Here is a 27,938-nt window from a genome sequence, read left to right as displayed (position 1 = left end):
CCTTGCTGGAAGGAACCATGAATTGGCACTTTGCCTTTCTCCTCTTGACCACAGTGACTTTGCCTTCTGTGTGCTCCCAGTTCAACCCTCTGTCCCTGGAGGAACTTGGCTCTGACACAGGCATCCAGGTTTTCAATCAGATCATCAAATCACGACCTCATGACAACGTCGTTGTCTCCCCCCACGGGATTGCATCCATCCTGGGAATGCTGCAGCTGGGAGCAGATGGCAGAACAAAGAAGCAGCTCACGACAGCCATGAGATACAGCGTGAACGGTGCGTATGTTCCCAGCACCCACTGCTAGGGGGTGCCCTGAGCTGGAAGGGGCATTGCAATCTTGTCTTAAAGCCTCAGGAGGCAGAGCATCTAGGAGGGGCTATGCAGTGAGCCAGTCAGTCTGGACTGAACTCAGGGAACTAGACTCTGTCTGGTCTTAGTTCTTGGCTATTGGACTTCATGTCAGCCTTCAGTTCTCTCGTGCTGCTAATTTCTCCCCTCTAAAGAGAAAATTCCCTGTCTCACCCACCTCCAGGGTGGACCTGGCAGAATTGCAATGTATTGGGCATGTGTTGGGATAACATGTCAGCAGGAAGGGTGGCCAGGAGCCCTGGGAGGGAGCTGTCCTGGGTGGCACTTGTGGCCGAGGTCACATGCAGCTACATGGGTGATAGATTTTCATAGATCTGCAAATGTGCCCACATGAACACCAGCAGGTATGAAAAATGAGGAGGACTTGACCTGATGGAAATTTCCTGATACAGTGATTACCAAGGGGAAAAAACTCTGGGAAGGGCACAGGGGACATTTCTTTTAACTTTTCTCTTGTTGCTATTGTAAAGGGGATTATGCAAAGGAGATACAGTTACATAAATCAAGGAAAGAATGCATCACTCTTTGGACATTGTTACCCCTTTCTGTCTGTTGCTTTAAAACCTCATATAAATCAAAAGCCAAAAGTTACAAACTGAGTTCCAGCTTCTGGGTATAGTAGTGCACACCTGTAATCCCAACAGTCAGGAGGCTAAGAGAGAAAGATCACAAGTTTAAGGCGAGCCTGGGCTGCACAGCAAGTTCTTTTCTCAGTAAATAAATAGATACGTTGGCCTCATGGTGTAATGGTTAGCACTCTGGACTTTGAGTCCAGTAGTCTTGAGTTCAAATCTTGATGGGACATTTCAAGTTTGGGGAGAGATTTGAGAGAATGATAAAAGGGATGGTACTGATCAAGATGCATGGTACTCAGAAATTGGCATGTTTCATTGAAATCCCTTTGTAAAACTAATGAAAGATAATAGTTGGAAGCAGCCCATATGTACTCAGTGGACAAATGGATTAAGAAAATGCAGTGTATATATACAATGGAATTTTACTCATCTATTAGAAAGAATGGTAATATACCATTCATAAGAAAATGGAAAGACGGGAAGAACTGTGAAGTGAAGTAGGCCAGACCCAAGGTAGAATGTGCCTATAAATCTATAAGTAAACACAATGGGTGGTAAGCAAGCAGTGTCAAGTGAATTAACTGAATTGTAATAGATGCTTTGGAAAGCTTTAAGTAGTACAATTTTTTAGAAAGACTAAGTCAAAGCCCAACAAAATAAGCACCAAGAAATGGGTACTTACAAGAGGGGAGTGAGAACAAGGGGAAAGAGGTAAACAATGAATGGGGGAAGAGGGGCAAGAATGCAGTCCAGAGTTCATTATATGAATCACAGAACTGAGAACTGTAAGGGAAGGAGTGGGTTAAAGGGAGTTGACCATGTTGAAGGGGTAGCATGGAACAAGATGCATTGTGCTCATATACTGCTCTGTTGAATGACCCCTCCCTTGAACAACTACTTAAAGATAACAATTTAAAAATTTTTTAAAAAGTTAATGAAGGATAACAAAAGAACGTTAGTTTTATGAAAAGAAAAACCTGCTCATTATTCCCCATTCACTGTAAGTCCTGGTGCCTCTCGGCGTCATTTCCCTTGGCTGAGGCCATCCTACCAGTGTACATGTGTGTGGGAGGATTGCTTCTAAGACCTCTCCTTTGCACCAACATTTATGGTAAACTCCAAGAAACAAGATCCAGTTCATATCTCCAATGGGAAGTGATGAGGTAGTTGTCCTACCCTTGGTCTTCCAACCTTTCTAGGGCTCTTGACTGCCCTGGCCTTGTCTCTGGAAGGCTAACACTGGAGAGGAAGGACATGACAGTAATTGGGGCCTCAGCCTCCCTCCCTTCATTGTCTTAGCTCAGCCTCCACATGCTTCAAGGCAGCATCTGCCAAGCTGTACCGTTATGTGGACATAGCGGCACCCTTTGTATGAACATCAGCTTGTCCACCTGTTAGAAATAAGAAAGGCTTAAATTCCTGGAACATTCTCTCTCCCCCCCCCCACTTGGGAGAAGCTCTTCATGATTTAGAACTTCTCAGTGAAGTGCTACCAAAATGTGTGGCCTTTCCTGGGGCAGTCAGACCTGTCTGCCAGCTATCAGGCCAAAAGAGCAACGAGGGTCTTACTCTTGGTTTAGCACTTCGTTTCTAGCAACCCTGGTTTTTCACACATTAGTTCTGCCGTTCTGGGGATATTGTGCGGTTAGCCCACCAAACCCACCCCCACCCTTGTGTTTCTCCCTCAAGAATTTCTATCCAGGGCTGGGAAGGTAGCTCAGTGGTAGAGCGCTTGCCTTGCATGCCTGAGGCCCTGGGTTCGATTCCTCAGCACCACATAAGCAAAAAGAAAAAAGAATTTCTATCCATCATCTATAGGAGGGACTCATGTCAGCAGTGATTATCAGGGCTCAGCCTCTGAGTACCCGCAGTACTGACGCTCAGGAAGGAAGGAGAAAGGCCTGTTGGGGTAGTGGAGAAAGATCTCCCCTGTGCCCAGTGTCTGCAATTGGCCTTGGAAGTATCTTTCAGCCTCTGAAGGCTGCTGCTCCCTTACTTGTAAAAGAGTTCTGCCCCAAGGGACAGCCCAAGGGGGTGTGAGAGGTCTAAGAACTGCCCTTTCCTCAGCCACATGCAGAAAACTAAAAGTGGACCCCAGCCTATCACCATGTACCAACATCAACTCAAAATGGATTAAAGACCTTAACATTAAACCTGAATCTCTGAAACTACTGCAGGACAGAGTAGGAGAGACACTTGAACTAATAGGCACAGGAAGGAACTTCCTGAACAGAGTCCCAGGGTCACAACAAGTTGGAGAGAGACTCGACAAATGGGACTACCTTAAAATAAAAAGCTTCTACACAGCTAAATCTATCGCAACTAAGCTAGAAAGACAACCAACTAATTGGGAAAAAATATTTACCAGCAATATATCAGACAAGGAGTTAACATCCTGTATATACAGGGAACTCAAGAAACTAATCCCTCCCAAACCTAACAAACCAATTACTAAATGGGCAAGGGAACTAAAGAGGGACTTCTCAAATGAAGAAATAAAAATGGCAAAGAAACACATGAGGAAATGTTCATCATCCCTGGTGGTGAAGGAAATGCAAATAAAGACAACCCTGAGATACCACCTTACCCCAGTCAGAATGTCCCACATCCACAAATCAGCCAACGACAGATGCTGGAGGGGATGTGGAGAAAGAGGAACCCTATTACACTGCTGGTGGGAATGTACACTTATACAACCACTTTGGAAAGCAGTCTGGAGGGTCCTTAGAAAGCTAAAGATTGACCTCCCTTATGACCCAGTCATACCACTTCTAGGCATCTACCCTGAACAACAGGAACCAATATACAAGGACACGTGCACCTCCATGTTTATTGCAGCACTGTTCACAATAGCTAGGATATGGAAACAACCCAGATGCCCCACCACAGATGAATGGATCCAAAAATTGTGGTATCTATACACAATGGAATATTATGCAGCCATTAGAAATGACAAAATAATGGCATTTGCAGGGAAATGGATGGAGCTAGAAGGAATCATGTTGAGCAAGGTAAGCCAAGAGCGAAGAGACAAACGGTACATGGTCTCCCTGATAAGTGGATGCTAAATCCAAAATGTTAGGTGATACGACAAAACTAACAGGACTTAAGAAACAAAGAACTCCTGCTCATCTGGTTGAACCCTACTAAATATCCCCATGCTGCTGATCACATGTATGGTGTATAACATGTGAACACTGTTATATATTACAGACTGTGATAGACAATTTGCTCCAGGAAAGTTAGAATGAACTTGTGACTTAGAAATTATGTAATTACTTAATCACAATCAAAAAAAAAAAAAGAACTTCGGGGAAGGGAGGGAGGGAGGGGATGGTAGGGGGAAAACAATGGAGGGGCTAACAATGTTCAAGAGGAAGTGTACTCATTACCTCACTCATGTAACTGTAACCCTCTGTATAGTATCTTTACAATAAAAAATAAAAAAAAAAAGAACTGCCCTTTCCTGCTGTGAAGCCCACCTGGCCCTGACCTTCCTTAAAGGATCTAGGGAAGATGCACAGCTATGTTTTCAGTGACAAGTCAGCTGCTCAGCACACCTCCAAGGTGACCTTGGAGGACGTTTCAGGACAGTGAAATTTAGCAAAGATCTCAAGTGATGAGAAAGGATGTGTAATTCAGTTCTCCATAGAAGCACATCTCATCCTTACCACATATTTTTCTCTCTTTCCTGCTCCCAAATGAAATGGAGCATGTGTGAATGGCTCGTGTAGAATAAAGCCTATATTGCCATAAATTAATTTCTTTACTCTTGGAGCTCACTATCAAGTAAAAATCATACTGCTCTGCTTGGTGGCCCATGGCAATTTTTAATAGTCTTTCTAATGCTTATTTTATTCATTTCTTCTCCCCAAATAGAAAAAAAAAGGAGAAATCATGTTGTTAAGTCATTGACAGGAAGGAAATAATGCTGAAGATCGTTAGGAGAATAAATGAGGAAGTTTGATTTATTCCCCCCACCCCCAATGGAGGAACATCCAGTATCCATAGTGACCCGAGGCCCAGATGGCTTCCAGGGTAAGGTCTACAACTGCAAAGGTGTTGGAAACAGCCTAAATAGGCCTGTTTTGATACAGAAGCACAAGTCATTGGGCAGGGGTGGGTTTGAACTCAAAGCCTTGTGCTTGCTAGGTATACATTCTACCACTTGGGCCACACACCTAGCCCTTTTTGCTTTTAGTGTATCTCACAGTGGCTTGAGACTGACATCCTCCTGCATCAATCTCCCTCGTAGCTAAGCTTAATGATGTGCACCACCAGCACAATTGGTTTTTAAGAGATTTCATTGGTTATTTTACTCCCACCTCTCCTTAAGAAAGCAGAAGATGTAGGTAGGCCCTTGGTACCCAGATTTACCTCACTTATGCTGTTCTTATTTTCTAGCAGAAAGGAGCTGGGGGAGGGTTGTTTGTTTTGCCCTGGTATTTGGGTTGTACTCAGTGCTGTCCCTTAGCTCTTTCCACTCAAGGCTAGCACTCAACCACTCGAGCCACAGTTCCACTTCTGGTTTGTTTGGTGGGTTTTTTTTTAATGCACTTGCCAATTATATTAGACTTGAAAACATTGGGCAGATAATAAATTTACAGTTTCTATCTCCAGTTACTACCATTAGTAAGTATAAATAGTCTAAATGTAACCAAACCATAGATATTTATTTCACAGCTTTCTACAACAAAGAATTCCTTCCAATTCTGATACAATTTCCTCCATTCACCTTAAATATATTTATCTCATTTTAAAACATTAAGCTACTTAAATAACTAGCATATTGCTCATGTCTGCAGAAGAAAGAGATCAGTTCTTTCTGGTTCGGCCCCTTGATCACACATCTGACTTCCTGTTCCCTTCTCAATCTGTTGGTGGAGCGGGGTTGGGGTTGGTCGTTAATTGGGGAATAATTGGTTAATTGAGGTCTCACAGACCTTCCTGCCTGGGATTTGAATCATGATCCACCGATTTTGGCCTCCTGAATAGCTAGGATTATAGGCATGCCCCAGCAGCATATGACAAAGAAAAGGGTTTTTAAAACCCAATTTACTTTCATTCTTACATAAGTATTGCTATTTATTGGCTTCTCCATTAGGAGTAGGTAAAGTCTTAAAGAAAATCAACAAGGCCATCGTCTCCAAGAAGAATAAAGACATAGTGACTGTGGCCAACGCTGTGTTTGTCAAGAATGGCTTCAAAATGGAAGCACCATTTGTGACGAGGAACAAAGATGTGTTTCAGTGTGAAGTCCGGAATGTGAACTTTGGGGACCCAGTCTCCGCCTGTGACTCCATCAACCTGTGGGTTAAAAATGAAACCAGAGGTGAGTGGCCACAGTATCTTAGTTTGTGAAAGGAGGAATGAGGCTCCAAGATTCCCATGGGTGTGTTCAAAGCTAGTGGTCCCTCCACTGAGAATTACATGACCTTTCTGTCTTTCTCCACAGATTCCAAGATTCACTCCATCCGTCTTCCCTTTTCCTTCCTTCCTTCCTTCCTCTCTCCCTCCCTCCCTCAAACCCTCCCTTCCTTTCTTCCATCCTTTCTTCCTCTTTCTCTCTTCCCCTTCTTCTTTCCCTTTTGTGTGTGTGTGTGTGTGTGTGTGTGTGTGTGTGTGTTCACAGGAAATGGGGCTTGAACTTAGGGCCTTGCTCTCACTTGATCTACAGCTTTACTTCTGGCTTTTTGCTGGTTAATTGGAGACAAGGGTCTCAGACTTTTGGCCCATGCTGGCTTCCAACAGAGATCTTAGACTCCTAAGTAACTAGGCTTACAGGCATGAGCCACCAGAACCCAGGTTGCCTTTTCATGCTACTACTGCCCACAGAGCAGAATGCAGCCTCTTCTCTGATCTTCTTTGCCTGCCCTATGTATTCACAGCCCTTCCTACAAGGTATTGTCTGCAGTTTTCTTGTTCATTTCTACCTGCATTTGCATCTTCTGCCCTCTTGGTCTGAAACACTGTGCTCACTCACCCTTGGCAGTGGTTTCTCTCTAGAGACACCTCCAGTCCCCTGCTGGTGAGGTTTGGCATGTGGTTAAGCATCCATCCCAATACTTCCCACCTTGCATAATGACTGCTTTTTTCCAGGTCTTCTCTCTCCCAGCGGCAGAGTTTTAGGCTTGCTGTTTTGTAAACTGGGGGTCTTTATGGGAGTGGTCAGGAGGAAACCTGGGTTTAGAAGACAGAGGAATGCCAAGGCTAGCCAGGCACTTGGGAGATCCTTCTCATAGGCGAATCTCTACAGGGAGAAGAAAGCAGAGAGAAGCCCAGCCTTGCAGGGCACGTTTCTCATTATGTAATCCCTGATGCTCTTGTTCCAAGATTACCCAGGTGCATGTCCAAATTTTAAGGGAGGGGCTAGCAACTTCCTGTGGGTCTCTGCTACTCACCCCTACCATGAAGGTGGCCCTCTCGTGATGGCTCTGACCTGGAGCCTCTCTGCGGCTTCTGCCACATCTCCATGGACCCTGTGTGTGGCCACCGAGGCTCTTCTCAGTCACCTTGTCTCCTGGCACACATAGCCACCCATGCATCCAGCGGTCTGAGACGTTCCCCTTCTGCTTCTCTGTGTGAGCACCTGCTTATGTCTGAACCGTCATGTGAATGGCACAGGTCTCGGCTTGAAGCTCTGTTTTACCACTTCCTGATGTGTTGTGTCGCCCTAGTGAAGTTACTTGACCTCCTGTGCCTCACATAGCTCCTCACCTATCAAATGACAGCATAATAGTTATAATAACATAGCAAGACTGGTTTGAGGATATGAATAGTACATATGAAACACTGAGCAGAGAGAGAGAGAGAGAGAGTCTGGCACTTGAGAAAATGTTCACAAAATGAGTGATTTTTGTAGCTCTTAACTCAAGTAGTGTTTCCTCAAGGACCCCATCCATCCACCCCAGATCTCACCAAGCAGACTAGATCCCTCTTACGTTTACCCCATGGGCTTGAGTACTTTTACTTCAAAGTGTTTGCTAATTATAGCTATATATTTTGCCAAGTCATTTATGTCAGCCTCCACCTTTCTCTAATCCGTACTTATTAGAGGGTAGGGCTCATTGTTGTGTTTTTGCCAAAGAGTATATCTAGTGTATGGTAGGTTTGTAGGTATCCAAAGATGGATGGATAGGTGCATGGATTCATGCATGCATGCATGCATGTACATAGGTTAGTGGGTAGATGGGTGGGGTGGATGAGTGGATGGATAGATGGATGGATGAGTGGTGGATAGATGAGTGGGTGAATGGATGGATGAATGGTTGGAGAGATGGGTAGGTGGATGGACAGATGAATGGCTAGGTAGATGGATGGATAGATGAGTGGATGGATAGTAAATACATATGTTAATGATGGTAAGTCCTCTACATGCCTCCTTACTTCTAAACTATACATGTCTTGCCTTTTCCTTCTTTGCTTTTTCTTTCTTTTTTTCTTCCTGTCTACTTACTATATATTTCAGAAAAAGGATGATCATTTTTCTTGAAACTCATCTTGAGCACTGACTGCACATAAGACACAATGCTAGGAGTGAGGAAAAATAAATGCTCAAATGCAGTTCACAGCTCAGTTGGGGAAGACAGACACATTAAAGTTGTCTAGAGTAAAGGTCTAAAGTGTCATGATGGTGCGAAGCCTTGAACTCCTAGGAGATCAGAAAGAGAGTTGGCATATAGGTAGAGGGAGCTGTGGGCTGTGTCTAAGGGATGTAGGAAGTGGACTGGCTAACATTCCCAACAAAGGCAGGAAACAGCAGTCACCATTGGGAAGCAGCTTCATGCTGTTGGAGGAGCATGGTGTGTAGACCAGGATGGGCTGCAGAGGCCAACCTTGTACTGAGTTCAAGTATGGATGAATATGTATGGCTTACGGTTTTTTCCCAGGTCCTCATCTAGGTGGCATTTGTGCCCCCTTGTGGAAATAAAGAGCAGTAATGGTACTGTTCTCACAGGGTCAGGGAACAGCAACTTCTAGTGTCATTCATTGTCATCTAAAAGAATTTAACATTCTGCCTCATTGCACACTTTGGCTTTTTCAGAAGCTATTAATAGTCCTCTGGACATTTAAAGTTTTATAATTCACATTTATGTTATACAGCTCTATACATACACATATACACATACACACATATAGCATGTACATACACAGTCAGATTTTCTTCAAAGACAATGCAAAAGGGACCTAAATTAAAAAAAAAAAACCATAAACTTTAGCCACGGTTTACTCTTGAGAAGTATCTCAGGAACATCCTGAAACAGGCAGTTGTATTTGTCCCTGATATAAATGAGTCAGGCCTTCCCCAACAGGCTGGGAAGGAAGCATTTTTCTCCAGAGTTCATTCTTCTAGGCTGACTGTATCTTCTTATCTCTGTAAGATTGGGAGCTCACTCAATGCCTGAGCCAGAAATGGAGATGCTAGTGTATATTTTCAGCTTGTCTTTAAGTATTCATGAGGCTTGTGATAACCAGGGATTCCAAACTAATCACAACATTTCTGCCATTTGAGAAGAAATGAAGCACTTACCCTTCATAACATTGCGCATGCCATAGTGCTTATTTTTGATGGGGATTAACTCAACCTAGTGGTAAAACACAAAGCTAAGAAAATGTGCTTATCTTTTGGAGAAAGAACAAACCAGCGCTCACGTCAGCAAAACCATGTAAAATAATTATTAATTAGGTATAGTTTATTTGGGCAAGTAAAAGTTTTCTAAGCCACAGGACTTTGTAGAACCAGTTATCATTTCTTTTTTTGGGGGGGGAGGGGGGCCCGGTCGTGGGGCCTGAACTCTGAGCCTTGGCACTGGCCCTCAGCAATTCAGCTCAAGGCTAGTGCTCTACCACTTGAGCCACCTTCCCAGCCCCCCAGTTGTCATTTCTTAACCTGAAGTTTGGGAACCCCTAACCAAGGGAGGGGATCTCTATAGTCTTTTCTAATTCTCTGATTTTAACCCAGTTTCAAGTTGACTTGAAAAATTGAAATGTGATTGAGAAAAATGAGAAATTAGAGTGCTTTAAAGGTGATCTTTTGTTTGTTTTTGTTTTGTATAGTTGTGCCAGCAGTGGGGTGTGAATTCAGGGCCTCGAGCTCTTGCTTTGCTTTCTTGCTCAAGGCTAATGCTCTACTACTTGAGTCACACCTCCAGCTTTTCTTTTGCTAGTTAATTGAAGGTGAGAGTCTATCTGATTTGTCTGCTCAGGCTGGCTTTGAATCTCGATTTTTCCAGTCTCAGCTTCTTCAGTACCTAGGACTACAGGTGTGACCCACACCAGCCTGAAAGGGTTTGTTTTTTGGCAAATCCTATAAAAATCCAGTGTTTTCTATTTTGCTTGATCACGGCAGCTGCCGTGTGCCCTCACTAATGCCCACAGTCCTGAGGTAATGTCTTTGTGCTCTTGGGCTTCACAGGCATGATCGACAACCTGCTGTCCCCAGATCTTCTCGATGGCATGCTCACCAGACTGGTCCTTGTCAATGCTGTGTATTTTAAGGGTCTGTGGAAATCCAGGTTTCAACCTGAGAATACGAAGAAGCGGACATTTGTGGCCGCTGATGGGAAGTCCTATCAAGTGCCGATGCTGGCCCAGCTCTCTGTGTTCCGGAGTGGTAAGTCCACGCTGAGGGTGGCTGGTTCTAGAATGTACTGATAGAAGAAGGCCTTTTGAGTACTTTGACTTAAGAACACTCTTTCACCCAAGTGTTGTGGCTCAAGGCTATAATCCCAGCTACTCAGGAGGCAGAGGTAGTCAGATCACTAGTTCCAGGCCAGCCCTGCCAAACTTGTCTCAAAACAAGGAACTAGTGGCTCACACCTACTCAAGAAATTGAGGTCCGAAAATCAAGGTTCAAAGCCAGCCTGAGCAGACAAAGGCTGAGATCTGAGGGTTGTAATTTAAAGCCAGCCCAGACAGGAAAGTGCATGAGTCTCCTACCTCTAACTAACCATCATAAGGAGCCAAAGCGGTTCAAGTGGTAGAGTACTAGCCTTGAACAACAGCATCAACAACAGCAACAAAAAACACCCAGGGACAGTGCTCCAGCCCTGAGTTCAAGGCCCAGGACTGATGTAAAATGGTAGGGGGAGGGTGCCTGGCAAATTCAAAACCTTAGATTCAACCTCCAGTACAACAAAAAAAAAGGAAGGAAGGAAAGAGGGGGGAAAGAAAGAAAAAGAAAGAAAGAGAAAGAAAGGAAGGGAGAGAAGGAAGGAAGGCATAAAGGAAGGAGAAAAAAGAGAGGGAGGGAAGGAAGGACAAAGAAAGGAAAGAAAGAAAAAGAAAGAAAGAGAAAGGAAGGAAGGGAGAAAGAGAGAAAGAAGAGAGAGATAGGGAGGGAAAGAGAAAGAAGAGAGAGGGAGGGAGGGAAAGAAGGATGGCAGGAAGGAGGGAAGGAAGGAAACAGGAAAGAAAGAAGAGAAAGGGGAAGAGAGAGGAGAGGAGAGAAAAGCAAAACTTACAATGACTGATGACCAGCTGGGGCTTGGTGTGCGTGAGCCATGGCAGGTTGTGGGAAGACTTGACTGGAAGGACTTCCTCAGTGTCTTTCCCCACCAGTCCATTCCAGAGAATTTATTCTCTGAAGTGAATCATTCACTAGCAAATGAACAGACACCAGGTGCAAGCATACAGGCAGCTCTCAGTTCCATGGCTTCTGTGTTTTCAGGTTCAGCCATCCTCAGATGGAAAATACAAAAAAGAAATCTATACATATTTGATATATATAGATCTTTTTCTTTTGCCATTTTCCCTGCACAATGCAAGGTAGCAGTTATTTACATGGCATTTTTATTGTATGAAGTATTAAAAATAACATTGTTTGAAATGTACAGGGAGTGTTCTACAGATTTACTTCCTTTAAGGACGTTGAAGATGAGGTTGAGCTGATTCTTTCTGCTCCCAGAACCAGACCCAGTAGATCCCAAGGGATGCAGATCAAGAATGGTAATCAAAAGTAGATTTACCTAGGTACAAAGATGATACAGAGTTCTATTGATATCAGAAATCAGCTTAATCAAACAGCAGATGCCAAGCAGTCTTGCGTGCATAAAATAATTTCTATTCATATATCCATAGAGACGTATCTTACAGAATGTTCAATAAAACATCCGTAGTGGTAGGATTTCAAACACCAAATTGTTTTTCCTTATTTGGGATTGAAATTCCAGTTAATGAATATGCATCCGTTTTATAGTCAGGGGAGAATGTCACCAATCCCCGCCATCATTCCACAACCAAGACGAGTCTGGTGCTGGATGTTTAAATCTCATTTCACTGAAGCACTCGATCCACTTTAAATTAATTTCTTTGTTTCCTCTGTAAGGTAGGCTTCATGTCTCCAGGCTATACCTGGATGCGTGGGCCCCACATCCTCAACACACTTCAGCTCCAAATAGCGGCCTGCCTGCTGAAATTAAGTCATTGCTCCAAAGGGAGCTAATCAAGTCACTTTGCGTAGCAATCAGCAGCCAGGCTTCTAGAGGAAAAAAAAAATTGCCCAAATTGTCAGTTGATAAGTGTTCCTTCAAAGATTATCTACACTTTGAAGCCCTATGGAAAGTTTGGCCTGAGTAGCTGAGCATAGTTAAGTGTCTCCTTCATTCTAGAAAGTCATTTCTACTTTCCAATCACCACCCTGCCTCTCACTCCAGCCTGTGCTGGTGTAGGGAGATCACAGGGTGCTAGCCCCGCCTCCCAGCGCTTATCTGAGCAGAATGGTTTTTATTTTAGGCCAATGTTTTGTATATAATCTACACTCCATTAAATTTTTTTTAAGTGAAAAGACATTGTTGGTTGTGTGTTTGTCTCTACTGTTGAAAAACAGTGACAAACCAGTAGCTGAGGATTTTAATGCAAGGATTCTTTAGAGTTTCCTATGGAAGATTCAAATGTTCGCTTTTATAGGAATATGACGTGTTGTGCTTGAGTATGTAGGCTGTTCCCAGAGAGACGTACTCCAAGCGCATAGCTTTTCTATTCAGAAATAATTTGTCTAAGCACCTCTGTGTGTGTGTGTGTGTGTGTGTGTGTGTTGCCTAAATGCACTCTCGTAGCCAAAGAATAGACAGACTGGACAGAACCTGAGTGTATACTGGATCCTGCCTCTGCCTCTGCCTTCCCTGATTCTTGCCTGACCATTAAAATGTAAACATGGCTCCTGAGGGACATAATAAAGTGAGTTTGCATCTCAGGCATCAGCCAAACTTGGGATGGGGGAGGAGTCAAATCTTTCAGCCCCTCCCACCCTGTCTGGATTTCCACTGCTGTCCTGTCTGAAGGCTGCTTCAGCGGCTCCATTGCCCACTGTCTTCCAGTGGAGTTGGCTACTGGGAGCCAGCAGGTGATCGGGTGAGAAGGAAGAGACACCCCCCCCCTCCCTCCACCAGGTCTCCTGGCAAGGGAGCCATGGCCAGGAACTCTTTCTTCCTGGATCATCCCTACAGGCACCATTTCTCTGGTGCTTCAGAACTAATGCCTTTGATAAACTGCTCAGGGGTGTGATGGCGTGTCTTTCTTGGACCCCCTGACTGGTGTGTGTACTGGCTTCAAAATACAATGTGGTGTGAGCATCTCCCCTTGCTCTGCTTAGAGTTCCTCATAAGAGAACCCAGACATCAGCTTGCTGCCATCCTTCCTGCCCTCCTTCCTGTGCCTGTCATCGGGTTTTTACTGAGTGCCACGGAACTGGAACCCAGCTGGGCCCTGTGGCAGAGTATGGTGGCATCCTGGTGGCAAAGTGATCTGCTGATAAAATGGCTTTAAGACCTGACTCGGGCTGGGGTCCTGTGCAGACCCCGCAGGCTGTGGTGGCCCTGGCAGACACCGATTTCCTAACTGCAGACCGCGCAGCCTGTCAGCCGTTTCTGTCCACTGCCTCGCACCCACCCGCCTCACCAGGCAGGCCTCAGAGGAGCAGTGCCCAGACTCCCCGGCCTGCAGTGCCTGTGTATCCTGTCCTAGCCCTCAGCCAAGTCTCGCTTGTTCAGTCTGTCTCCTTTACTTCTCCCGAGATGTTATCACAGGGTGAAAAGATTCACATGGTAGCGTCAAAGTGACAGGATGGAAAGGAAAAGGAAGGAGAAAACCCCTCTCCATTACACCCCATAAGTACCTCAAAGAAATTTTTCTACTTAAAAAATAGCCAGAAACCAGTAGTGCACGCCTGTAAATCCTAGCTACTCAGGGGGCTGAGATCTGAGGACTGTGGTTCAAAGCCAGTTTTAAATAGTTCCCCTCTTCCCCACTATGAGACTCCTATTTCCAATTAACTACTCAAAAAACAGAAGTAGTGCTGTAGCTCAAAGTAGTAGAGAGCTAGTCTTGAGCAAAAGAGCTCAGAGACAGTACCCAGGCCTTGAGTTCAAGCCCCACAACTGACAAAGTATAAATAAATGAAGAAGAAGCTGGGCACTCATGCCACACACCTATAATACTAGATGCAATTTAAAGTCAGCCCTGTCAGACAAGTTTGTGAAACTCTTATCACCAGTTAACCAACAAAAAACCAGAAGTGAATGGAAGTATGGCTCAAGTGGCAGAACATCAATCTTGAGTGACAAAGCCAAATGAAAATGTGAAACAGTGAGTTCAAGCTCCAGTACTGGCACCTAAAAAGAAAAGAAAAATAGAAAAATATGCTCACAGCAAAATAAAATACAAAATTATACAAAACAGGAAAAAATAGTTCCCTTATAGTTGCACTGCCTAGGACAAAAACCCCTATTAAAATTAAATTACCATAGACCTAGCTATAGGTATACAAAATGTTTGGGGCTTTTTTTCATATATTAGATTACACTGTAATTTCTATTCCATAATTTTCTTTATTCATTAAATGCTATCATGGAAAACTTTTTCTGACTTCATTAGGATTTACTAGATCCTGTTGTCAGCTCTATGATATTCCATAGTGTACACTTCCCATACTATCCTATGAATGGCCTTTCACTCACTCCTAAAATAAACACCATGGCAGTAAGTATTCTTTTATTATTCTTTTAAAAACCTGTATTGGTATACTCCAAAAGGTAATTTTTTTGAATAGGAGCTGCTGAGTCAGAGTCATCACAGCGTTTTGGTGTGCTTAAAAACACACCTAAAGGGTTATGAATTTAGATGTTGAGACTTTTTCCCCTTAAAATAACTAACTTTTCTTTCCAGTTTCCTTTCTCCTCTGACTTAGCAAATCATACTGGTATCTATTCGCATTACTTTTCTACTTGCTTCTCTGCTAAGTTCTGGTTCCCCAGACTAAACAGACTTCTTCTTCCTTCCCTCTTTTCCTCCCCCTACCTCCATTTTGGCAATTGAAGCCAGAGCCTCATTCTTCCTAGGGCCCACCTCTCCCTCACCATCACTTAGCAGCCACTCGCTTCCTGTCCACTCTCCCCAAACTCTCTTTAGACCCCAGTCTGGAGAAAACCATCTTCAGAAACCTATATATTGTTTTATTTTCAAATACATATTTCAGTTTCTACTTGCAGAAGTAATTGTAGAGACATGCATCTGTAAAGATTTCCTGAACGTATATTTTACATATTCTCTTTAACTTCACAGTTTAAGATGATAACTTAGTGTATCAGTGAGTTTAAAAGGCTGGAGATGTAGCTCAGTGTTGGAGCACCTGCCTGTCATCTGCAAGCCCCCCAAAAAACATTTCAGCGAGTTTAATTACCTCCTCCCTTGTAGAACTTTTGAAATAGGAATGATAGTCTTATAGAGGGCATTCCTGGAAAGCTTGATCACCCTAAAAGTACCTTTTCCAGAAAGTTCTCCACATTTTTAGTCCTTGACTCTTCACCTACACTTTCTCTTTAACAGTTGGGTTGATCACCATTCATGTCAGAGACTTGTTTCTTTCCAGAGCAAACGAGCCTGCTTGTCAAATTTGTCCCCATGATAAAGCAGAGTCTGCATCCCAGCCTAGGTCAGGGTACTTGAAAGGGAAGAACTCAAGGATAACACAGGTACTGTGCTCTGGCCCAGGCTACCAAATACCCTTTCCTTATCAGGAAGTGTTTAGCCCCAGGGCAGCAGGGATGATTTCCTTTGGGGAGTTGATTCTATGGTTAGACTGTGGGAAATGACCTAACATTCGAGACACGAGGCGTACCTCTGAAATCCTAGTGCTCAGGAGGCTCCCATTTGAGGTCAGCCTGAGCTACACAGTAAGACCCTGTCTCAAAAAGAATTGAGGGATTTCACAAAGCTCTGGTTACATCAGAAGATGGAAGATTTTTCTGAGTATCTGACTATGTTGATATTATCATTATCTCCTTGAATTTCCATGTAAAGTAAGCGCTACTACCATAACACTTAAATATTAAAAAAAATAAACAAAAACAAAGCCAGGTGCTGGTGGCTCACACCTGTAATTCTAGCTACTCCGGAGGCTGAGATCTGAGGACTGTGGTTCAGAGCCAGCCCAGGCAGAAAATCAGTGAGATTCTTTACCTCCAGTTAACCACCAGAACAGTGATGCTGTGGCTCAAAGTGATAGAGCACTAACTGTGAGCAGAAAAGCTCAGGGACAGTACCCAGGCCCTGAGTTCAGCATGACAAAAAAAAAAAGATTAAAATTTTTAAAAAAGAAGAATTAGAGCTAAGGACATTGCCCAAGTCGTTGAGTAAGTATGCTGTTGAAACGGTTTGAATCCAGTTCCTAGAACTTCAGAGCTGGTGTCCTTAACTTTCATCCTTGTCCTCCATGGAAGGATGCTGCAAGAGTTGTAGTGTGGTACCCAGGTAGAAAGAGAGGTGTGGATTCATCTCCCAGCCCCTCAAGCCAGCGGTCACAGCTAAGCATGGGTATGAGTGGGTACAGCCTGGTTGGCAGTGGTCATCAGTTGCGGCGGTCAGATGCTGACCCCGGATGCAGAACCAGGGATCCATCACCAAGCAGGTCTGAGTGATGAGTGTAGACTGGTTCATGGCTGTTGGTTTTACTGCTCACTAATGGCATCTCCACCCAGGAATGGGTTAACCAAGTGAAGAAGGTTTGTGTTATCTCCCCACCTCCACCAGATCCAGTGCATGCTCTGTTCTGTTCACAGCCTCAGTCTGCATTTACAGAGCTATGTACATTTCGAGGCACTCCGTGCCTCCAGGTCCTTATAGTATGCCCTAGAGTGATCATTTATTAACTACTTCCTAAATTTTGCAGTTTCTAAAAATTAGCTCTGCCAGAGTAGGGACCTAATGTTTTCTTCAAGGATTAAAGGGCTCATTTGGAAGGGTTTTTTTTCCCCTTTCTTTCTCATTGATTTTTCAGTTTCTACTGAGACTATTTTATTATGTAGGCTGAAAAAGTGAAGGTGAAGAATTTTAACTTCTGATTTCTTGAGTAGTGCCAGGATAGAAGCCAGGCTGGTGTGAGTTTACACACACACACACACACACACACACACACACAGTTCCCAAGCTGAGGTGGCTGCACTGGGTTCTTGAACTGCACTAGTGGCAGAGCAATGATCAATTGCCAACCCTCTTCTTGAGGAAAAAAAATTGATGTCATCCTGCAGTAGTAGATATTTTTCATAGAATTCAGCCTTGTACTTGCTAGGGATGCACTCTACCACTTGAACTATCACCCCAGCCCTTTTGGCTTTGGCTTTTATTTCAGTTAGGGTCTCTTGCTTTTGCCCAGGCTGAGACAGTGAATCTCCTACCACAACTTTCCACATATCTAAGATTACAAGCGACCATACCTGGCCACTATCAGGTATTCTGAGAGCTTCACACTATATGGCATGGCTGAAAGTATTAATTCCCTAGCAAAGCTTAATCTCCTGTGTGTTGTCCTCTCACTTCTTCTCTCCTTCTATTCCTCCCTACTGTTCATATCTCAGCCTCCTGAATAGCTGTGATTACAGGTGTGAGCCACTGGTGACCGACCAATTTATTTCTAAAGAATAGTAATTGTTTTAAGTCTAAGGCACTGAAGTTCACTCTTTTACTTGTATAAAGGTCAACTTCTTGCATCACTGTACGCTGAGTACCTAATGATCTGGTTAAATTATACTCAGTCACATTACAGTGAGTTTAATGCAGCCCAGAGGCATTCTGTCTTGATGAGAAAGAATTCTGCAACCGAGGAGGGTAGAGATCATTGTCTTTGTCTTTGTCCTCCTTAGAACTTGCTGTCTTCCCCTAAAGCTTTCCTGAGAATCATCAAGTGCTTGTGCCCCTTCTAGACCTCACCAAGCTTGCCTGAATGTGCCTCTGATTTCCCTAGGATCCACACGCACCCCCAATGACTTATGGTACACCTTCATTGAACTGCCCTACCATGGGGAGAGCATCAGCATGCTGATCGCGCTGCCCACCGACAGCTCTACGCCGCTGTCCGCCATCATCCCTCACATCAGCACCAAGACCATCGACAGCTGGATGAGCACCATGGTCCCCAAGAGGGTGCAGGTGATCCTGCCCAAGTAAGTGCCTCTTCTGTCAGATAAGACCATCGAGAGCTGGTATGTTGGGTACCAGAAATGTGAGTGGAGAATATGGCACATCACAAGGCCTCTTATATATTGTAGAAAGGGCATTGTGGGGATACCAGACTGTTTTCTGACAACTTTCTCTCGATCCCTAGATTTTTGGAATGGTGGGTTAATGATAAAAAAAAAAAAACCTTGGTTCTTCATCACCTTGTGAAAACTCTGAACACACCTCGTTCTGCTCAAAAACACTGAAAAACACACGTGACATCCTGTAGTGTGGGCCAAAATACAACCAAGTTTTAAGAGAAATCTGTATGTTTTCATCAGGAGTTTCATTTGAATTGTTTTAAGTTTCTGTTTTAAGTTGCTAAAGACCAAGGCCCAAAAGGTAGGAGGTACATAAATATTTTATAATATTCCACCCAGGTAGAATTCTCATTTATTTTTTGGCCAGTACCAAGATTCTCATTTATTTTTTGGCCAGTACCAGGGTCTCAGCTCTTCTGCTGGTGCTCTACCACTTAAGCCACACCTCCAGCCCTGTTTCTTGCTGGGTATTTTGGAGAGATGGATGTTGCATGGACTTTTCTGCCCAAGCTGGCCTGGAGCCACAGTCCCCTAGCTCTCAGCCTCCCGAGTATCTGGGATTTTATGTTTGAGCCATCAGTGTTCAGCTCAAAGTTCTTACATGAGTATTTATGGCAGTTTTTCCGCTCTAGTCTAAAAGTAAACTCTGGGTGGAATTTAAGCTGTTATGACTTGAGACCAAGGGAAAAGGAATCCCAAACTCTGTGAATCCTAATTTCCATCAAGTCCAAGAACACTTTGACCAGTCCCATGGAGGAGACAATGAATGTTGTTCACTGACTGTGAACTTGACCTTTCATCTATTGTCCAAAGCATTCCACTGTGCATGCTTAGATGGTAGTTGAGAATTCCAATAGCCTTTGATTATCTTCTCACTGAGTTAAGTAGTCAGAGGAATACATTTACAATAAGTATTATAACTTCAACCAAGCTCTCTCTTTTGGAAAATAAGCCTTCAAGTCAGCAGTGCTGCATCTAAATGAATGGGATGGTGACATCAGAGCTTGGTGGACAAAGAATGAGCAAATAACCATTTTAGGCCACCTGGGGTGAGAGTCTGCTTACCTTCCTTGCTGCTCTTCCATAGGGTCAGATCAAATGGACTGATGCATCTTTTCTTGTAGATTTAACAACTGACATGTACAGGTGGATGGCTCCAAGGGGAGGTTGACCACGAATAGTCACGACATATACCCATGTGTAATACTGTGTCACCTGTTTTAACAGTGAAATACAGTCAGAAACTAACATGAACTACTGGGAATGTATCTCCTCTCTTCTGACTAATATAATGGCTGTCTACATCAGCCAAGATGGTGGCTCTTTAGTTGGATATGGAAAATAACTACCAATATTCTAGAACACCAGAAATTTGTTAACCCTGTGAACTTTCACATCACAGTAAGAGTCAGAGCTCATGTGGATCTCCAAAAGTGTTCACATAGGGAATCTCTTGCCAGTGAAGGCAAGAACACCATACTTATCATAAGTAAGTAGAGGAGCTGTTCTCTGCTTACCTGGTATTTAAATCTTAAGATTTCAAGTCAGGACACAATTCAGATGGGTGTTCAGATCTTACTTTGAAAAGAACCTGTTTGAAAAGATGCCCTGATGATATCATTTTTGTCTCGTTGCTAGCTTGTGATGTTCCCCCCTCCGTTTTCTGCTTTCATGTAGGTTCACAGCTGAGGCACAAACAGATCTGAAGGAGCCACTGAAAGTTCTTGGCATTACTGAGATGTTTGAGTCATCAAAGGCAAATTTTTCAAAAATAACAAGTACGTCCAATTTAAAACTTACTCATCGACTTGAAGAAAATGTTCAAGTTTCTAATTTGTTCAAAGAGAAAAAAAGATCAGAATTAGCAGTGTGTTAACTCTAAAACTGTCCAAGTATTAATTTAATGTATCACCAAATTGTACTGTTGACCTTCTTCCTTAGATACCAGTTTCTCTTTCCATTGTAAGCTTTGATGTTGGGTTTGAAGAAAAGTCAAGTTTTGTTTTTGGGTTGTTTTTTTTTTTTTTTTGGTGCTAGTACTATAGCTTAAACTCAAGGTGTCATGTTCTTGCTTAGCTATTTGATCAAGGCTAGCACTCTGATATTTGGGCCATACCTACACTTCCAGCTTTTTGCTGGTTAATTGGAGATATGAGTCTCTTAAGTTTGTCTGCCCAGGCTGGCTTTGAACTGAGAGCCACAGGTCTCACCCACATTGGTGGCTAGGATTATAGCTGTGAGACACTTGTGCCTGGCTATGATTACTGAGCTGTCAGATACTTGCTTACTTCCATCAAGCACCTATAAGCAAGCATTGTATCCAAAATGTATATTTTGATATTTTATACTAGTTCATCTGAAATAACATGAATTCGAGTGGGTCTGATCAGAACTTCCATTTGCCAAAGCAACTGAGATATCTCTGAGGTCATGTCTCTTTATTGGTTAGCCCTATGCTACTTTTGCTGGAGTTGTCTGAAGTTTGTTCTTTTCCTTTGAAATTTAGAACAGAGCCGTCTTCTTCCAAAGACAAGTGGTGGCTTGAACATGATACATACCCCAGTTTGCATTGTTTCCTTCCTTGACTGGGAGGAAATTGGTTCATTAGCAACTCCCATGGCCCCTGAGAACCTCCTCAGAGACGAATCCAACCCTTGTGACGGAATCGCAGCTCTATTCTATACCTGCTTGTGACTCTCACTCTGGTCCTCCGATAGCCCCAGCCCAGCAGGAATAGCCTCAATCTGGAAGCTTGTTGGAAATGCACAACCTTGTGTCCACACAGGATTACTTCATTGTCACACAGTCCAGTCAGGTTTGAGAGACACTAATTTCACCTGCCCTTTCCCCTTCTGGCTCATCCAATATAGCCTACTAAGTAGGAGGTGTTCACAGGAAGGCCCCACATTCCCCTGAGCTGTTCTCCTTAACCTTCCAAGTGACTTAGGCCCAGGAGACATGCATCTCCATCACAACTGGTCCTTGTCAAACCGAGCATTGGTGCAGACAGTTCACAATCAGATGACACAGCACATGTTCCCCTCTGCTTCCTGACAGTCTAATGCTGGCTGTCACCGGCATCCTCCTGGAATGTCCCACCCCATGGGCACCGCTGGCTGCTCGGGCGTGGAGGAGAAGGCAAGTGAGGCCTCTAGAAGGTTCCGAAGTGCAGCAGGTGTCTAGTATGCAGTCATGCCCAGATGTCTAACGCTCCTTGCACTCGGTGCCTTTCTGTTGCTCACATGCCCAGGAGGTGGTGGGTGACTAGTGTTGAGCAAAGCCAGCACCTACTCTGCCGCTAGCTAGCTGTGTGGATTGGGAGAAGATTCCTTAACACCTTGGCCTCTCTGGGTGCTGGTAGGCTCACGCCTATAATCCTAGCTACTCGGGAAGCTAAGTTATAAAGATCATGGTTCAAAGTCAGCCTCAGCAGGAGAGTCCATGAGACTCTTATCTCAAACTGATTACCAGAAGACCGGAAGTGGGGCTGTGGCTCAAAGTGGTAGGGTGCCGGCCTTGAGCAAAAGAGCTCAGGGGCAGCTCCCAGGCCCTGAGTTACCCTATGACTGGCAATAGTGGCGGTAGTAGTAGTAATGATAATAATAATATTTTGTCTTGCATCTTCTGGGAAGGTGGGCATACTTTTCAAAGCTCTGCTCTTTTCATTTCTAAAATAAAATTCATAGAGGTCAGAGTTGAATGGCTAAGAGGCACTACACACTGGAGGTTGGGACCTGTCTGAAGAAAATAAGCATTCCAGTTCACTTAGCAGAGATTGAAAATCACCACAAGTGACAGCCACCTACAGCTCTCAATCTGCAGGAGTGTCAGAGGTTACTTCTCTGACACTTTTGAAGAGCCGGAATCTTCCATGACTTTGGGATTGCTTCCCCCACCCAATGGATGGTGTGCATGGGAAACAAATGCTGGTTTGGTTTGATATTTTTTTTGTCTTTTTTTTTTTCTGGGAACAGGGTCAGAAAACCTTCATGTTTCTCACATCTTACAAAAAGCAAAAATTGAAGTCAGTGAAGATGGGACAAAAGCTTCAGCAGCAACAAGTAAGTGCGGGGTCTCCCGGGGCCAGGTGCTTCTGGTCAGGAAGTGGACACATTCCAGTTCATGCTCCAGTTCATCTGTCAACTCCACAGACTTCTACCGAGTGCTGATTCCAGCTGGGGGCTGAGCGATCGGCCCTTGGGAGTCAGCAGTATGGACAGATCAAGTGTTTCACGGAAAAAAGTTCCTTCCTAGAAGAATTGCTGACAAGATACTGCAAAGCTTTGTAAAAAGCAAGAGAGGCCGCATTTCAGCTTTGAGAGCCATATTGTCTCTATCCCAAGTCTGCCATTACAGCGTGAAGCCAGTCATAGGCTAGACAAGTGAATGGGTGCAGCTGTGTTTGCGTGAAACGTTATTTATAAAAACATGATTTGCCTTATAGACAAATGTCCCCCTCGCCTCAGGAAGATAATTCATCTTCCGGCTTCTTCTTGAAAAAAAGACCCATCTTCAGGTCAAAAGTTAAAATAATACCACATAACATATCCTTACCAAAAAAAAAAAAAAGGGGGGGGTTAATAGCCACATAGGCCTCTCCTGGACCAAGTAAAGAATTAGTGAGCATCTGTTGAATTGCAGCAAGAATGCTGAGCAGCCTTCCTTGATAATTAGAACATCCACATCTGCTTTCTCCCCAGTGGCTTAAACAATGCATGAGAAAACAGAGTAACTCTAACTCATTCTCCCCTCAGCCATATGAGATGAGGCTAAAAATCTGTGAGCTCATAAAAAAGAATAATCTAGCTACATTTGCAGCTGGGTTGAATATGTCTGTTTATTAAAAGGTATCATTTAGACTCATAGTAAATACCTTCTTTCCTCTGGAGTACATACTAGGTTTTGAAAATTCCTTTCATGCAGCAATTAAGCTGGGACTAGTGGGGCACACCTGTAATCCCACTCAGGAGGCTGAAGCAGGAGAATCATTGCTCTGAGGCTAGCCTGGGCTATTTAGGCCTGAGTCTAGGTCCTAGACTAACTTAAGATACAGAGTCAAACTGTCTCAAAGAAAACCAAGGATGAGCCAGGCACTGGTGGCTCATGCCAGTAATCCTACTCAGGAGACTGAGATCTGAGAGTCATGGTTCAAAGCCAGCCCAGCAGAAAAGTCCCTGTGAGATTCTTTGGGGCGGGGAGGGGCGTCCAGTCGTGGGGCCTAAACTCTGGGCCTGGGCACTGTCCCTCAGCTCTTCAGCTCAAGGCTAGCGCTCTACCACTTGAGCCACAGCTCTACTTCCAGCTTTTTTCTTTTTGCTTATGTGGTGCTGAGGAATCGAACCCAGGGCCTCAGGCATGGAAGGCAAGCGCTCTACCACTGAGCCACCTTCCCAGCCCCTCCCTGTGAGATTCTTATCTCCAATTAACAACTCAAAAACCAGAAGTGGTGCTGTGGCTCAAGGGTAGAGCACTAATCTTGAGCACAAAGATGGTCAGGGACAGCACCCAGTTCAAGTCCCACAAATGACAAAAAAAGAAAAATGAAAAATCACAAAAAACAAAGACTAAGCCCAACACTGAGATGGATGGATCAATGAATTGATGGATTGATCAATAGATTGGCAGATTGATGATGAGTCAGTGGATGGACAGATAGATGGATATGATGATTGGATGGATGGATCGATGGATAGGACACAAAGACCTAGAATAAAAAATCGGGGCCGGGTGCTGGTGGCCCATGCCTGTAATCCTAGCTACTCTGGAGGCTGAGATCTGAGGATCGAGGTTCAAAGCCAGCCCAGGCAGGAAAGTCCATGACACTCTTATCTCCAATTAACCAGCAGAAAACTGGAAGTAGCACTGTGGCTGAAGTGATAGAGTACTTGCCTTGGGCTGAAGAGCTCAGGGACAGCGCCCAGGCCCAGAGTTCAAGCCCCATGGCCAAAAAAAAAAAAAAGAAGAAGAAGAAGAAATTGGGGGTTTAAAGGTGCTCTTCATCTTTTCTAGGTAACTATAGGTAACATCTTAAGTTTTGCCAAAATCATTAGCCAGTTTTTCCAGCTGATATAACTATCATGGTCAGCTATACAATCTGTGCAGCCCTGTGCAACGTGAAAACATGGAACCTCTTGTTCAGAATGGATTGAGACTCTAAAGACCAGAGTAGGGTACTAAGCCAACCACAGAGCCCTGTGTCACCACTCAGATCCTAGATTCCAGTTGCAGAGAGCTTCAGTGATATGCCAAGGAAGAGGCACAGATGGCAATTTTCAGCTGGGTTTTTAATAAGCAGAAAGTACTTGCATAGCTTCAAGAGAACCAGAAGACTTCATCAGCACAGAAGATGGTATGATTAGAATTGCTAATGAAGCCAGTGCCCATGGCTCACACCTGTAATCCTAGCTACTCAGGAAGGCTGAAATCTAAGGATTTCAGTTCAAAGCCATGAAACTCATCTCCAGTAAACCACCAGAAAAGCAGGGAGTAGAGCTGTGGCTCAAGTGGTAGAGTTAGCCCTTGAACACAAAAGCTCAGGGACAGCACCCAGGCCCTGAATTTAAGCCCTAGGACCAGCACCAAAAAAAAAAGCTAGTGGTAACAGCAAATATGCATCCTGTGTTCATTCAGTGCCACTAAATGAACTGCAATATGTTTATACCAATTGATCTTTGGTTGTTTGTTGTTGTTGGTCATGGGGCTTGAACTCTGGGCCTGGGCGCTGTCCCTGAGCTATTTAGCTCAAACCAAGCATTCTACAAGTTGAGCCACAGTGCCACTTCTAGTTTTCTGAGTGGATAATTGGATATAAGAGTTTCCAATCTCCTGCCCCGACTGGCTTTGAACTGCGATCCTCAGATCTCAGCTTCCTGAGTAGCTCGGATTACAGGCGTGAGCCACCAGCTCCTGGCACATCTTTGTAAAACATCTATATAAAGTATAATACATTTAGTAGAGAAGATTGTGCTTCTATAGAATAAATGAGATAATAACTGAAGGGCTTGGCCCAGGGTAGATACTCAGTAAATGATGACCAGTGAGGCAATTGAACCCAGCCAGCTTACAGATCGGGGATTTGTCCTCAGAAACCAACCATGTGTCCATCAAGCTAACTCCCTTGCTGGCCTGGTGCTGGATGTGTAACCATTTCCTTTTTCTTCCCATAGCTGCCATTCTAATTGCAAGGTCTTCGCCTCCCTGGTTTATTGTAGACCGACCGTTTCTATTTTTCATCCGACATAATCCTACAGGTAAGTGGTTCTCTTCCATTGTCCACTCATTGTTAGAATTCAGAAAGGTTGATGCAATTCTTAGGTCTGGCCAGCAGAATTGCCCTCAACCTGACACCAGTCCCTTTACCCCCTCACCCCCGACCCAGTCAGCAATAGTACACACTTTGAATATGCCCTGAACAATGTTAATTTGAGAGATTGTAGCTCCATGAGTCTTGGATTCAAGACTAGGCTTTGACCTTGAGCTTATGCTGCTTAATAAAGATAGAAGTAGTTCCTACCTTTAAGCAGAGCACTGGTGGCTCACACCTATAATCCTAAACTTCTCAAGAGACTGACATCTGATGATCACAATTCTAAGGCAGCTCTGGAAGAAAAGTCTGTGAAATTCTTATCTCCAATTAACCACCAAAAAGCCAGCGTGGAGCTGTGACTCAAGTGGTAGGATGCTATCCTTGAGCAAAAAAGCCAAATGAGAACACAGAGTCCTGAGTTCAAGCCCCAGTACTAGCAAAAGAAACCAAAAGAAAAAAGATTATCTTTGTGGTGAGGTTGACTTAATATACAGCTTTCCCTATTATTTTGAATAGAAGGCATTTCCTTTTCCCTGTATGTCATTACATTTTTGTGTCCTAACAAGTGTGCTGCAGAGCTGAACAGTCCAACCCTGGGCCTTCTATACATGTATGGCTCTGTGACCTTAGCTTGAAATTTCAAAGTCAAAGTGAGTCCACTTAAAATGTCAACTTCTTAAGCACTGGTGGCTCATGCCTATTATCCCAGCTACTCAGGAGGCAGAGATCTGAGGATTGTGGTTTGAAGCCTGACCAGGCAGGAAGTCTATGAGACTCATCTCCAATAAACACCAAAAAGCAGGAAGTGAAGCTGTGGTTCAAGTGGTAGAGTACCAGCCTTGAATGAAAAAGCTCAACAACAGGCCTTGAGTTCAAACCCAAGTGTTGGCACACACAGACACATACACGCGCGCACACACACACACACAAAGTTCAACTTTTCATCCCAATAGCCACATGTCCAGCAGCAGCTTGCTACATGTGATATGTGGCCACCACATTGGCCAGAGGGCATGTAGACCTTGCTGACCTTGCAGGAAGATCTGTTGAATAGCCTAAGTAAGCCATGGAGGAGCATGTTACCTTCCTTCCCCTACATGGAATGCTTTGCATCTTATTTAAAAGCTTGTGTATTTCCAGTCATGCGGTGTTTCTTTCCCTCCCGCAGGTGCTATCTTATTCATGGGGCAGATAAACAAACCCTGAAGAATCTATGAAAGAAACCATGCAAAGCAGATTTTGCGATGAAGAAAAAGATTCCTCTTCCTACATCTTTCATAGTTTTGTTAAATATTTTTGTACATTGCTTTCTTTTTTTTTTTTCTCCAAAACTAGTCCTTAGCAACAGACTGGATAATACAAGTATTTCTGTTCTAGAAGGTTCTGGAGAGAAGATAGGGCAGGATGGCTGGAACTCTGTACTGAAGAATGAATAGAAGGGCTTCAAAGATATCTAAAAGAGTCTTTAAAACTACTGAACAGTCAAATAGGTAAACAACCCTCGAGAATTTGCTGTCTGTCCAGTTCAAGACTTTCTGTTTTGTTTTGTTGTTTGTTTTATATGTGTGGCTTTTCAAGAGAAATTTAATCACTAGGACAAAAAGAAACCATTTTGATGGCGTTATTTTTTATGGTTTTATGGAACAAATATTTGCCTTTTTAATTCTTTTCCCCCCTCCCACCTCCATCCCAAGTCTTGATAGCAAGCATTAGGAATTTGAAGGTGGAAATAATAGCAAAACCTCTAGTCTCCGTGTGTTTTTGTTGTTGTAGCCGTTCTTGTTTTATCTAATGCATGTATTCACGACAAGAAAAATCTGAAAACTAATGTCTTGCTAGACAAGGTTTGAGCTTGTGCCGTGTGGCTGTCACAACTGGTCTGTACTCCTCGGATTGGCATTTTTGTATTTTGTACAAAGTAAAAATAAAGTGTTATAAGTAGCAAAGTAAATAAATAAAACTTCGAAAAAAAAGCAAAATCTATTTCTCTGCTATTTGAAAATACAACAAAAGTAGAAGTCTTTTACAAGTGCCCAGCCCCAAGCCTAGCGTTGGTGGCTCACCTCTGTCATCCTAGCTACTCAGGAGGCTGAGATCTAAGAATCATGGTTCAAATCCAGCCCATGAAAAAAAATCCATGAGAGTGTTATATATAT

The 27,938-nt window shown here is 43.7% G+C and overlaps 1 protein-coding gene across 1 annotated transcript; it reads left to right on the top strand.

The window, feature by feature from the left end:
- Positions 1-27,755, top strand: Serpine2 (serpin peptidase inhibitor, clade E (nexin, plasminogen activator inhibitor type 1), member 2). Its single transcript, XM_013011760.1, has 8 exons — positions 1-276; positions 6,050-6,277; positions 10,361-10,558; positions 18,182-18,380; positions 20,154-20,254; positions 22,451-22,537; positions 25,643-25,726; positions 26,951-27,755. The coding sequence occupies exons 1-8, from the start codon at positions 18-20 to the stop codon at positions 26,986-26,988; spliced, it is 1,194 nt and encodes a 397-aa protein (XP_012867214.1). The 5' UTR covers positions 1-17; the 3' UTR covers positions 26,989-27,755.
- Positions 27,756-27,938: the final 183 nt, after the last annotated feature.

Source organism: Dipodomys ordii, unplaced genomic scaffold, assembly GCF_000151885.1.
Source record: "Dipodomys ordii isolate 6190 unplaced genomic scaffold, Dord_2.0 Scaffold1, whole genome shotgun sequence".
NCBI classification, from domain to species: domain Eukaryota; kingdom Metazoa; phylum Chordata; class Mammalia; order Rodentia; family Heteromyidae; genus Dipodomys; species Dipodomys ordii.
Note: the sequence above shows the minus strand (reverse complement) of the source record. Positions and strands in the feature narration are given on the sequence as shown.

Bases quoted from the DNA above. Each gene is read 5' to 3' on its own strand.
- Serpine2 (XM_013011760.1), top strand. From the start codon at position 18: ATGAATTGGCACTTTGCCTTTCTCCTCTTGACCACAGTGACTTTGCCT. The intron at 10,559-18,181 runs GTAAGTCCACGC...TGATTTCCCTAG, and splicing joins GCTCTCTGTGTTCCGGAGTG to GATCCACACGCACCCCCAAT. The intron at 18,381-20,153 runs GTAAGTGCCTCT...GCTTTCATGTAG, and splicing joins GTGCAGGTGATCCTGCCCAA to GTTCACAGCTGAGGCACAAA.